The sequence below is a fragment of the Gekko japonicus genome, unplaced genomic scaffold (assembly GCF_001447785.1).
Source record: "Gekko japonicus isolate JY-2015 unplaced genomic scaffold, Gekko_japonicus_V1.1 scaffold2853, whole genome shotgun sequence".
NCBI classification, from domain to species: domain Eukaryota; kingdom Metazoa; phylum Chordata; class Lepidosauria; order Squamata; family Gekkonidae; genus Gekko; species Gekko japonicus.
Window position 1 is genome coordinate 141,835 of NW_015171588.1, and position 13,399 is coordinate 155,233.

At 48.6% G+C, this 13,399-nt stretch overlaps 1 protein-coding gene across 1 annotated transcript in view; it reads left to right on the forward strand.

Annotated features, from left to right (window-relative positions):
• Positions 1 to 13,399, forward strand: part of STARD3 (StAR related lipid transfer domain containing 3) — a 28,934-nt gene that overhangs the window by 10,104 nt on the left and 5,431 nt on the right. The window contains exons 8-12 of the mRNA XM_015419858.1: positions 2,746 to 2,838; positions 6,331 to 6,393; positions 7,369 to 7,464; positions 8,234 to 8,313; positions 8,401 to 8,505. Coding sequence (XP_015275344.1) covers positions 2,746 to 2,838; positions 6,331 to 6,393; positions 7,369 to 7,464; positions 8,234 to 8,313; positions 8,401 to 8,505 — 437 coding nt within the window. The remainder of the gene's footprint in view (positions 1 to 2,745; positions 2,839 to 6,330; positions 6,394 to 7,368; positions 7,465 to 8,233; positions 8,314 to 8,400; positions 8,506 to 13,399) is intronic.

Sequence of the window (13,399 nt, forward strand, 5' to 3'; positions counted from 1 at the left end):
GAGAAGGAGGCAATAAACTCTTGAAGCTGTCAGAGTTAGACCCTCGCCCTGTCAGGGCCAGTATTGCCTCCTCTGACTGATGCCAATTATAAACAAAATTATAACCATGACACTATAATATGCAATATAAAGCTTAGCAGTACATATAGAATACTACAGTACTAGTTTCAGACAAACGACGGCGTTCTAGTACACTGTCCGTTTGCGAGTCCTTCTTCCGGTTTGTCATTCTGTACTTATATCTTCATTAGAATGAAGTGCTGCAAGCCATATTTCAAAAGGCTAATTCTTATACAGTTTTTTGATGTACGCTACCGTGCTTATTCTGGTGACTGGGGAGCTCCTACAGCAAGCTCTAATGTGACTGGGTCTACAGCATATAATAATTGGCTAAGCTTCCCTCAAACGGACAGTGTACTAGAACTCCGTCGTTTGTCTGAAACTAGTACTGTAGTATTCTATATGTACTGCTAAGCTTTATATCGCATATTATAGTGTTATGGTTGTAATTTTGTTTATAATTGAGTTCTAAAACATTGCAGATAAAAATCAACTTACATTGTTTATTTGTACACGGTGATTTACTGTTTTACTGGCTACTTTACACTGTGGTCCTATTTGTTGTAATATATCCTCTGACTGATGGGCAGCGTTTCTCCAGGGTCTCAGGCAGAGGTCATTTGCATCCCCCTGTTGCTCAGTCCTTTTTAACCCAGCAGTGCTGGGGATTGAACCCGGGACCTTCTGCATGCAAAGCAGATGTTCCGTCACTGAGCTGTGGCCTTCCCCTTGCAAGCAAGCACGGTGAGCGTCCTGGAAAAGCGGCAGGACCTTTTCTCGTGGGTCGTCCATGCATTTATAACAGGAGGGTCCTCGTTAGCCCTTCCCGGTGACCAGACGTGCCACGCAGCCTCGGCATTGGTCCACTGGCTCCCCATTCCGCTTTGTCGTTTGCAAGGCACTTCTCCCAGAACGATATTGTGGCTTCCTTTGTTATTCAGCCATCAGTCCAGCCTGGGGGCAGGGCACGTTATCTGGTTATTACCACCACGATAGCTTTAAAGCTCATAGTAACATGAGCCAATGTTCCCTCTAAGCTGTGGAGTCTTGTGAGCAAAAATTCTACTCTGTGAGCTAGTAGCATTAAAGTTGTGAGTGAGCGATTTGGCCACTGCATAAATCAGTGTGCTCTGGAGCCATCTTTCCTGAGCTAAGACAAAAATCTGTGAGCCGGAGACTAAAAAACTGTGAGCTAGCTGTGGTGGCTCAAGTGGTTAAGACACTGAACTGCAGGCTGTGGAAGGTCGGTAGTTCAGCAGTTCGAGACCCGAGTGTGCCGCGTGATGGAGTGAGCTCCCGTCTCTAGTTCCAGCTCCTGCCAACCTAGCCGTTCGAAAGCAAGAAATTGCAAGTAGATAGATAGGTACCGCTTCGGTGGGAAGGGAACAGCGTTCCGTCCGCCTTGGTGTTTAGTCATGCCGGCCACATGACCCCGGAAACGTCTTCGGACAGCGCTGGCTCTTCAGCTTTGAAACGGAGATGAGCACCGCTACCCTAGAGTCGGATTTGACTGGCTTTCGAGCAAGGGAACCTTTACCTTTACCTAGCTCACACTAACTCAGCTTAGAGGGAACACTGGTAACATCATAGGGAAGTGTAAGTTGGAGAGTTCTCAACTCACGGTCTTCCCTTTTCCAAACACTCTGGGTTTTTCATCTCGTTCAGACGTAGGACAAAGTGTATAGGAAGCGAACATTCCAGAAGAGAAGAAAAATGCCGGAGACATAACAGAGTAAACGCTTTTAACTGTGATTAGTTGTCATTTCCTGTCGGCCACTGGAGGGCAGCGTCCGACTCTGGTCATCCATCAGGGCCGCCGCTTCCATCAGGACGTGGCTTCTGTAGAACCTGGGGGCTTGGTAGGCATGTCACCGTGCCCCTGAAGGATCGCCACCTGCCTGGCAGCCATCGCCACCCGCTGCAGGCAAGCGGGCAGAGTGCAAGAACCGTGCGTCGGCAGGGCCAGTCTGTTTTGTCTTGTGTTAAGTAGCAGTTTTGCCGGCAGGCAAGTGGCCGCATCCATCACTGAAGTGATAAGGAGGAGGAGATAAGCAGGAAAAGTCATGCCCCACTGTAGGGTTAGGTAGGTGCGTTGAAGGGGTGCCAGCCTCCAGGGGGGACCAGGAGATGCCCCGGAATTACAGCCCATCTCCAGACAACAGAGACCAGTGTCCCCTGGAGAAAAGGGCTGCTTTGGAGAGTGGGCTCTCTGGCATTGGGCCCCACTGAGGTCCCTGTCCTCCCCAGGCTCCATCCCCACATCTCTAGGAGTTTCCCAACCTGGAACTGGCAACCCTGCCCCCCCCCCATCCCCTGCGGGTGGCCAGGGGAGACCAGGTCACCCTAGTGGGTAGGCTTCCCCAGAGGAGTTTGCATGGCTGGGCATAGGTCGTGCCTTATTGCAGAAGCCCATAGGTGGGTAACCATGCATTAATTGTTTTTAAAAAGAAGCAAAAAGGAAAATACTTTTGCATTACTTATTAATGCCTGCCCCAATTGGTGTGGGAGGGGATCAAGTTTGCAGAGAGAAGTGGATTTTTTTTCTTATTGTCAGCACACTATCCACGTTGGCTTAACCAGAAGGTTTTATCAAAGCAGGAGAGGAAATTGGGACACAAAGTCTGTCTGTCTGTCTCTCTCTCTCTCGTTGTTTGCTGTTTGGAATTAATCTAAGCTTCATCCTAGGAAAGGGAATATGTCCGGCAAGGCAAGATGGCCATGGAAGCAATGGACCAGATCCTGGCTCAAGAGGAGAACTGGACCTTTGAGAAATGCAGTGTAAGCCGATAGCTCCCTAGTGATTGGGGATGGAAGACCCCTTTGGTGGGTCATCCTAGTGCAGTGGTGGCGAACCTATGGCACGGGTGCCAGAGGTGGCACTCAGAGCCCTTTCTGTGGGCACACGTGCCATCGCCCCAGCCAGGCCCAGACCATCATTAAAGTGCCGAATTCTCTGCCAAATAATTTTAAGTAAATGAAAGCATTTGGGATTGCTTTCCTTACTTTGTTTGAATCATCTTAAGTCAATGTATGAGTTGTTTTTTTCTAAACTAAACCTCAGTATTCAGGTTAAATTGCCGTGTTGGCACTTTGCAATAAATAAGTGGGTTTTGGGTTGCAGTTTGGGCACTCGGTCTCTAAAATGTTCGCCATCACTGTCCTAGTGGGTCAGTTTGAATCCAGTAACAGCCTGTTCTCAAAGAGTCCAGCTTTCGCCAGCTTCGGGTTGGAGTGTGGGTGCATTTCAAGCTCCCCAGTAGTTTGGAATGCTTTAAAAAAAACCAACCAACCCTGTAAAACATCACTATGAGAGGAGAAATCCTTGTGATTCTTTTAGATGTGCTGGAAAAAAAGGCCGTGTTCGGTTTCCCAAAGCAATTAGGCAGAGTCTTCCGGAGGGGTGACTGTACCTACAAACCGGAGTTGCTGACCGCTGCCGTTCTTCTGCTTTTTAAAACAAAGTCCTGTAAACACAGCGAAAGATAAACCGGCTGCATGGCTTTTATAAACTATCTTTTAAAAACTCATATCCTGTTTATATAGCCCCAAGAGGCTCTCAGAAGTGGTGGAATTCTTCACTCTAAAGTCACATCAAAAAACTAGTATCGGGAAGGGACTGTCATGGTGGAGTTCCTATGTGGTTCCTGATCGATCGTGCTGTTCCTTGTCCTTGGTCTTCCGTAAGCGTTGGCGCGGAGCTCTGCGGCTGTGTCCTTGGGCCTCCCGCAAAGGGGTAGCTGGAGCTTGTTCTTCGTTTGGTATGGGCAGTTGCCAGGTAGCAGGGCCTGCTGAGGACTGCTCGTTTCTACAGCCCTAAAATGCAAGAGGAGGAAACGGAGGAATGAGCAGGACCATAGATGCCCCAAAGCAATCCCAGACAAACGAGGATGCCTGCCAAGGTTGCCAGGGGAGATCCATGGCTGCACAAGTCGAAGTACCTGGCTGGTTTCCACTAAGCAGGGATGGGGGTTGGGTGCGTCTGTCCCTCTCTGTCCCCTTGCCATTGGCCCCCAGAACAAAATATACACCCCCCCAAAAAAATGTAGGCGGTTTTGCATAATTTTAGCTCTGTATAATTCGTCCACGTGGCACTGAACGTCGTGTGGGGAGTATGCGCATCCCTGTGTATTGGCCACATATAACAAGCAAAGCCACGTTCAGCAAGGCAGTTTCTTCCACTGTGTCCCATCATAAACTCTCTGTCTAGTGTGTGTTTATCCTGCCTTTCCTCTAAGCAGCTCAGGGTGACGTACGTGGTTCTCTGTCCACCGTTTCGTCCTCACCACAGCCCTGTGGAAGAGGCTAGGCTGGGGTCCCGAACACAGTGCCCGTAGGGACCATAGTGCCCGGCAGTGCTCCCCTTTTAAGCTGTGGAGTCTCGTGAGCAAAAATTCTACTTTGTGAGCTCCTGGCATTAAAGCTGTGAGAGAGCATTTTGGCTGCTGCATCAGTCAGTTTGCACAGCAGAAGGGGGACTAAAGTTAAGTTGTGTTAATCATTTTGTGGCTTTCCCCGCCTCCTGCAGCAGCCATTTTGCAACAGCCACTTTATTGCTGCGCCCATCCTTGGGTGTCAGAATTCCAGATCTGCCCACAGGCTCAAAAAGGTCCCTGGGCTGAGGCAGATCTGAATCTGAACCTCCTAGGCTCCCAATCCAACTCCAATGCTCCCTCTAACCCATGTTAGTGTGAGCTAGCTCACAGATTTTTGTCTCCGCTCAGGAAGGACGGCTCCAGAGCAAGCTAATCTATGCAGCTCCCTCTAATCGCTCACTCACAACTTCAATGCCCGTGGCCCACAAAGTAGAATTTTTGCGCACAAGACTCGTCAGCTTAGAGGGAGCATTGTCCGACACCCTGTTATACAACACTGGCACTCTCGTCTTGCCTGGGAATGCGTATCTGTGCACCAAATCAGGTGCACTCAGGAGAGGGCGGAGGGGCATTGTTGGTGACTTTGCTTCCTTTGGAATGCTTTCCCGGGATGCCTAACAAAGTCTGAGCAGGTCCATTCCTGGGACTGACTCTTTTTTAAAATATTTTATTGAATTTTTAAATTTAACAACAACTTCTCAAATTATTAATATTAATAAACAAACTACTAAAACATATCAAAACAAGGAACAATATTGTTAGAAGAACAAGGAAAAACCAAACGTTATATTTAGCATAAAGCTGTACAATATACTTAGTATTTTAACACACATAATATTTAGTGGAAATTTACCAAAAATAGGCTCATAACAATCTTATGATGATAAGAATTATATATTTATCCCGACTATAAATTCTATATTAACCAACTGGTTTTGAGAAAATTAAAATATCGATAATTATTGAAATAATTTTTACTCCCAAGAATCTCTTCCAAATTTGTCAAAATAGGGTACCAACGTTCTAAAAAAAAATAAGGACCTGCTAAAGGATCACTACATGTCCTGGGACTGACTTGGTGCCTATTTGGAGGTCGTCATGGGTTAGGGTAGCGTTGTAGTACAAATTAATATCCAGTCAAAAATAGAAGATTGAAGTCAAAATGAGGAGGAAGTTCTTGTATTTTATTGCAATGAAATACGGAAAACAGGCCAAAAGACCCATCAAAACTGACTGCCTTCTGAGCCCAACCAGGAAATACATGAAGTTAAATACTTAAAATGACATCATCATATCATCATCATGGGAATAATATTCAAAAGGCATAATTGGTTACAGAAACTTAAACAACATTTACATAAAAATTCCCTTATTGGTCTAATGCAAGAAAGGATGTCTATGCAATAGCGTCACCTATTTACTTGACATGACCTAAGTCGTATCGGCCGAGGCTTGTTCTCACCGAAACAAAAGTGTTTTTCTCCGATAACAAGGAAAAGATCCATTGTGACCCAGACACTATGCAGTTATAACCTAAACAATTAGAACCATGAACCTTATACCTACTTTTGTGCTAAAAGAATGTTATTGTCTTGTCTGTTAACAGCAACTGGAAAAATCCCCCTGACAGGAAAGACAAGAGGCTTTCTATATACCAGGCCTTCATTATATTCCAATAAAAAGTTAGATCTCTAATAAATCTATATAGTCCCATCTCTACTACAGCGTGTTTCACAGACTCTTCCCCGTCCTGTGCTCTTCAAACGGGGTGGGCTGCCCCTCTGACTTAACTTCCCAAATCAGCCCCCAAAGTGCCCGAAAGCCACTGAATGGCTGCAGGGAAGAGTGCCCCGTCCTTGACTGTGGAACTCACGTGCCTTCCCCACCTCTCGTGCAGGAATTTGGCGACACGGTGCACTCCCTCGAAATGCCTTTCTACGGCAAGGTTTTCATCCTCAAGGTAAGGCGCCGGGATGACCCGAGCGGTGCAGCTTACCCCACTGCATTGAGAGGCGACACCCCACCATTTTCTTTCTCCTTCAGCTGGGGGGTCAAAAGCAGAGTTTTTGGTCTCCTGCCTTCCCAGTTAGATCGTAGGGTACCAACTGGCCAGGACTAACTTCTGGAAGAATTTTGCTCTTTAAGGTTCCAAAGGGAGGATGGGGAACTGATGTCAACGTCTCCGGCTACACGCTCCGTGTTCCCCTCCTGGGGGGGTGGCATTGAATACGAATTACGTACGTTGCCCAGGAGAAGCAACAGGGCTGGAAGTGTAAAAATAAATCCACAAGAACTGTGCACAGTGCGCTCAATATTTCTTTAACAAAAATCGTGAAGTTATGAATATGAAAGTACAAAAGTAATAATAATAACATTCAAGTTATAGATTCAGGTACATAAAGATAGAAGGTGACAACAACGGGACGGTAGTCTCTGGAATGCAGTGCCGTTTCGACAGACGTCTTCTTCTAACCAATAGTCTATAAGCCAATAAATAATATATTTATTCTGTTGCATTCCGGAGACTACCGTCCCAATTTTTGTTAAAGAAATATTGAGCGCACTGTGCACAGTTCTTGTGGATTTAATTTTGCATGTCTATGGACTGTGACCATATTTATTTTGATGGCTGGAAGTGTGCCAATCTCATTAGGGACTCCCAGCCGCCTTTCAGAGTTGATAGGCGGGGCTTTGAGCGACTTGACACAGAACAGTGTTGTGGATCGCCAGGAGCAGGGTGGGTCATGTCACCAAATGAGTCATTGGCAACCGGGGGAGGGAGAGGGAGGTAAGTGGAGCTCCAGGAAGTGTCGAGACCTTTATTTCCTTTTGCCGTGCCTACTTCCAGCCCGGGAGTGTGTGCTGTCCAAGAGGGGCTGCCAGTGAAACCCCGGGAAAGGTTTGTGCCATTATAACCGCCTTCCCTCCCTCGCAGGCTGTCCTGCAGTGTCCGGCTGAGATCATCTACCAGGAGATGATTCTCCAACCCGAGAAGATGGTCCTGTGGAATAAAACTTTGTTAGCGTGCCAGGTAAACAGTTCTCAGCCGGTCACTTGGGATCAGGGTGGGGCGACCAAGGACCTAAGAACATCTGTGGTAGGACCTGCAATATTGCTGTTGGGACTTAAAATGGAAGAAGTTAATGTGCAGAAAAGAAAATTGATGTGGTATATGACCACAACTGCTAGAATGACCTGTGCACAGTGTTGGAAACAAGACAGAATCCCGGAAATTGGGGAATGGATAAAGAAATTAATATTCGTGGTTGAAATGGACAAAATGGAAAGGAAACCTAAGAACCTTGAGGCAGAAGAATTCTATGCAGATTGGAAAGACTTTAAAGAGTACCTAGAAAAAATATTGGGACGTAAAGGACAATTTAATTTGCTTTGACAATTATTGAAAAGTTAATGTTATTAGACGAAAGTTAATTAAGAGAAAATACTAGTAGAAAAAAGCGTTACCGGTAGACTATGAATAGAAGATAAGTGGAAAATAGAAAAGAACTAAGAAATGGGCTGGAGGTTGGAGCACTGTGGGAAGCCAGAAAAGGGGGGGGGGGGAAGGGAAAGGATGTATAACAAAAAGTAATATGTTTTGTATGTTTGAACTAATAATATAACCTAATAAATTGGTTTTTTTTTGGGGGGGGAAAGAACATCTGTGGTAGGGTACTGTCGGAAATCCTTGGCCTTCTAACGAAAAAGGCTTCTTTGAAGGAGAAACCCATGCCAAATCATTTTTGACTGGCTTGTCTGCATAGGTGGGCGAAACCCTGCTCTTGTTTCTCTCTCCACAGATCTTACAACGAGTCGACGACAACACGGCAATATCCTACGATGTGGCCGCAGGCGCTGCCGGAGGTGTGGTGTCACCCAGGTGGGTCCAGACTTGGGTTACAAGCTTGACAGATCTTCCTTTTCTTACTGAGTTGGTGACCTCTTGTTTTCCTCTCTGTCATCTTAGGGACTTTGTCAATGTGCGTCGGATCGAAAGGAGGAGAGACCGCTACATTTCAGCAGGGATGGCCACAGTTCACGGCTCGCGCCCTCCGACTTCCAAATACGTCAGGTAGAAAGTGCTTGGCTGTTGGGGGCCTCAGTTTTATTGTCTTTTGGCCTTTCCCAATTTTTTTAGTTGCTGTCCATCTCAAGAAGATGTAAGTGCATGCGAGCAACACCAGGCGGTAGAAAAGAGCAAGAGTCCACTTCTCACTTCTTCAGATACCCGTGACTCATGAAAGCTCCTCCCCTGCCACAGATTTTGTTAGTCTCCATGGTGCTACTGGACTCGTGCTCTTTTCTACTGCTACAGGCAAATTTAACACAGCTGCCCATCTTGGTCTAACAAAAGGCTGCAATTTAAAAAAGAAATATGTCTGCTGTCTTGGGTCCTGCAGATACATAGTGCTTTCTTCCACTTGGGGTTCCCAGCCTCAAGGTGGGGGCTGCAGTTTCTTCTTCTTCTTCATCATCACCCAAAGAGTCATTAACACGTGGAATTCACTGCTGCAGGAAGCGGTGGCAGCTACAAGGACAGACAGCTTCAAGGGGGGATTGGATAAATATATGGAGCAGCAGGCCATCAGTGGCTCTTATCCACAAGGTATAGATAGGAACTCTCAGGCTGGGGCAAGGGATGCTCTGTATTCTTGGTGCTTGGGGGAGGGGGGCAACAGTGGGAGGGCTTCTAGTGTCCTGGCCCCACTGCTGGACCTCCTGATGGCACCTGGTATTTCTGGCCACTGTGTGACACAGAGTGTTGGACTGGATGGGCCACTGGCCTGATCCAACATGGCTTCTATTATCTTCTTAGGAGCAGAGGTCCATCAGTGGCTATTAGCCACAAGGTATAGACAGGGACTCTCAGGCTGGGGCAAGGGATGCTCTGTATTCTTGGTGCTGGGTGGGGGCAACAGTGGGAGGGCTTCTAATGTCCTGGCCCCACTGCTGGACCTCCTGATGGCACCTTGTATTTTTGGCCATTCTGTGACACAGAGTGTTGGACTGGATAGGCCACTGGCCTGATCCAACATGGCTTCTCTTATCTTCTTAGGAGCAGAGGTCCATCAGTGGCTATTAGCCACATGGTATAGACAGGAACTCTCAGTCTGGGGCAAGGGATGCTCTGTCTTCTTGGTGCTTGAGGGGCAGCAGTGGGAGGGCTTCTGGAGTTCTGGCCTCCTGACGGCACCTGGGCGTGACACGGAGTGTTGGACTGGATGGGCCATTGGCATGTGGAAGTAGCCGCTCTAGTTCACTTGGGGTGAGCGCGCGTGCCCGTCTGCACATCCCACACCCTGTCTCTTGCACGTGACCCGCATTGAGTTTTGAAATGCATGGGTGTGTCCTCCAAGAACCACTTTTCAGCGCCGCCTCTCTTCCACGCCTGTGACGGAGCGTCCGGCCCTTCTGCAGCTCCCGGCTGCCGTCTTGTGATGAGCAGAACCTCCTGGCCGAGTGTCTCCCAACAAGCCCTCTTTGTTTTGGGGGCCTCAGGGCGACCGGCCAGGGAGGCCTGGCTCAACAACTCTTGTTTCCTCAAGGAATCGCACTTAAAAGTCATTGGTTTTTAGCTCGGCGTCTTCTCAAACGTTGGGGAAATCAAGGAGCCGGGCGGTATCTTGGAAGCCTGGACGTGAAGATTGTCTTCCTGGCCATTTTGGTTCCTGAGAAAAATTTTAAAAATGAGATCTTGGTGTCTAGTAGTCTTGTCACACGACCCTGACGACTCCCCCTCACTGCTGCTAGAGTCCTCAAGCCCCCCTTGGTGACCCGCCCGTCCAAGCAGCAGGGGCCTCAGACACCTGAACAGGGAGGGAGTTTCCTTCACCGTCCCTACCACAACGTTTCTTCTGGATGGATGGCACTCTCCGTCTCTCCGCTCAGCGTTGCCCTACTCCAATCCAGGGCGTCCTCCCCGCCCTCTTGTTGCTGCTTCCTTTTATTCTCCACCCTTGCATCCCAGTGTCCCCCGTGCTCTCCCCGATCTCCTCCCCTCCCGAGCCCTGCCCCCCTACATAATTGAGGACGCCGACTCTTGGGAGGGGCCGCGGCCTCCGCTACTTCTTCCTGATTTGGGTGCGATACGACCGGACAGCTCTGTGTGGGGCGTGGCGCCCAGGCGCACTCTTGCGCCAGGCCACAGGCCCGGCACGGCCGTCTCAACTCGGCCAAATGATCCCCCGACGCCTCTACTGTCATCACCGGTTGGGGCTGGCGTGGGGGCTACCGGCGAGCTCTCCTTGGCTGCCTTGCCCTGGACTCCCCCGAAGCCCCAGGTAAGTACAGGAGGGCCCAGGGGCTGCCCCCCTGGCGTCGGGAGTGGCCTTGTCGGTGCGGGGGGGGGGCCGTCCCCATCATCGGGACATAGTCTGAGAGTTGTCTTTAGGAGGGTTCTTCGTTCTCCTTTTCTGCTCTTCCTGCGTAATCTCTGCGGCAGGAGTAGGGAGAAAGTGGGAATAACGCAGGCCCCCCCCACTTCCTGTTCCCCTTTGCAAGCCCTCGCTTTTAGGGTAGCGTCTGATTTGGAGCAGGGAGGCCCGGGTCTGAGTCCAGGGGTGCTCTTCTGACAGGGCAACAGCAGCAAGTCCTTGGATAGAGCGGCCAATAGCCCATCCAGTCCAACACTCTGTCACACAGTGGCCAAAAATACCAGGTATCATCAGGAGGTCCAGCAGTGGGGCCAGGACATTAGAAGCCCCCCCACTGTTGCCAAACCCCACCCAAGCACCAAGAATACAGATCCAGCAGGGCTCTTCTTACCAGGGGAAGGCCTCGGCCTCTATGCCCTGTTGTTGGCTACCAGGAGGAACTGGTTGTCCACTGTGTGAGACAGGATACTGGACTAGATGGACTACTGGTCTAATCCAGCTGGGCTCTTCTTATCAGGGGAAGGCCTTGGCCTCTATGCCCTGTTGTTGGCCCTCCTGAGGAAATGGTTGGCCACTGTGTGAGACAGGATGCTGGACTTGATGGACCACTGGTCTGATGCAGCAGGGCTCTTCTTATGTTCTTACCAGGGGAATGCCTTGGTCTCTATGCCCTGTTGTTGTTCAGTCTTTGGGTCTCTCGTGTAATGCTATGTCAGCATTTTCTTTTTAATGTTTGGTTGTACAGTTGGCCCCAAATGGCTGTTTCCTTAATAGCAAGGAAAGGCATCAATACCGAGGCTGTGTCCGCTTTCCACAAAAACAGTTTGAATTTTGCTTCCAAGCAGTGTGACCAGAAAAATTGTTCTCTATCGATCTGTTCCTCCTTAACCTGTTCTGTGATTTTTTCTTTCTTTCACGTAGTTCATTCTGGTTTTCCCGGGCTTGGGGAAGGCCAGAGAGACCGAAAGCCATCCTACCTCACCCAACAAACTGAAAATACTGTGCAGCTATTCCTTTGCATTCTGAAATTTCACCAGACATTGCCCACACGTTTTTCAGCACTACGAGAGCTAGAAACTTGGTTTCTCAGGAAGCTGGATTCATTCTGGTTTTCCCGGGCTTGGGGAAGGCCAGAGAGACCGAAAGCCATCCTACCTCACCCAACAAACTGAAAATACTGTGCAGCTATTCCTTTGCATTCTGAAATTTCACCAGACATTGCCCACACGTTTTTCAGCACTACGAGAGCTAGAAACTTGGTTTCTCAGGAAGCTGGATTTTGCACCCAGGATTACATTTGGCCCCTTCACGGAATTGCAGTATACCCCGAAGTCCTAGAGACTATTTCAAAAGCCTAGGGCAGTATGCCCTAGGCTTTTGAAATCGTCTCTAGGACTTCGGGGTATACTGCAATTCCGTGAAGGGGCCAAATGTAATCCTGGGTGCAAAATCCAGCTTCCTGAGAAACCAAGTTTCTAGCTCTCGTAGTGCTGAAAAACGTGTGGGCAATGTCTGGTGAAATTTCAGAATGCAAAGGAATAGCTGCACAGTATTTTCAGTTTGTTGGGTGAGGTAGGATGGCTTTCGGTCTCTCTGGCCTTCCCCAAGCCCGGGAAAACCAGAATGAACTACGTGAAAGAAAGAAAAAATCACAGAACAGGTTAAGGAGGAACAGATCGATAGAGAACAATTTTTCTGGTCACACTGCTTGGAAGCAAAATTCAAACTGTTTTTGTGGAAAGCGGACACAGCCTCGGTATTGATGCCTTTCCTCGCTATTAAGGAAACAGCCATTTGGGGCCAACTGTACAACCAAACTTTAAAAGAAAATGCTGACATAGCATTACACGAGAGCCCCAAAGACTAAGACCATTGCCGAAGACATAGAAACAGCTATAAACTTTGAGGAGGGAGGAGGGAGGGTAGAGTATACAATATGTATGGGAATAGGGATATGTTTGACTGTAACATGGAAAAAATATAATAATAATTTAAAAAGAGAGACCCAAAGACAGAACAACAACAGGGCATAGAGGCCAAGGCATTCCCCTGGTAAGAACATAAGAAGAGCCCTGCTGGATCAGACCAGTGGTCCATCGAGTCCAGCATCCTGTCTCACACAGTGCCTAACCAGTTCCTCTGGAGGGCCAACAACAGGGCATAGAGGCCAAGGTCTTCCCCTGATAAGAAGAGCCCAGCTGGATTAGACCAGTGGTCCATCCAGTCCAACATCCTGTCTCACACAGTGGACAACCAGTTCCTCTGGAGGGCCAACAACAGGGCAGAGAGGCTGAGGCCTTCCCCTGGTAAGAACATCAGAAGGGCCCTGCTGGATCTGTATTCTTGGTGCTTTGGGGGGGGGGGTCAACTGTGGGTGGGCTTCTAATATCCTGGCCCCACTGGTGGACCTCCTGATGGCACCTGGTATTTTTGGCCACTGTGTGACAGAGTGTTGGACTAGATGGGCCATTGGCCTGATCCAATATTGGCTTCTCTTATGTTCTTATAGGGAGCAGAGGTCCATCAGTGGCTATTAGCCACAAGGTATAGATAGGGACTCTGGGGCAAGTGATGCTCTGTCTTCTTGGTGCT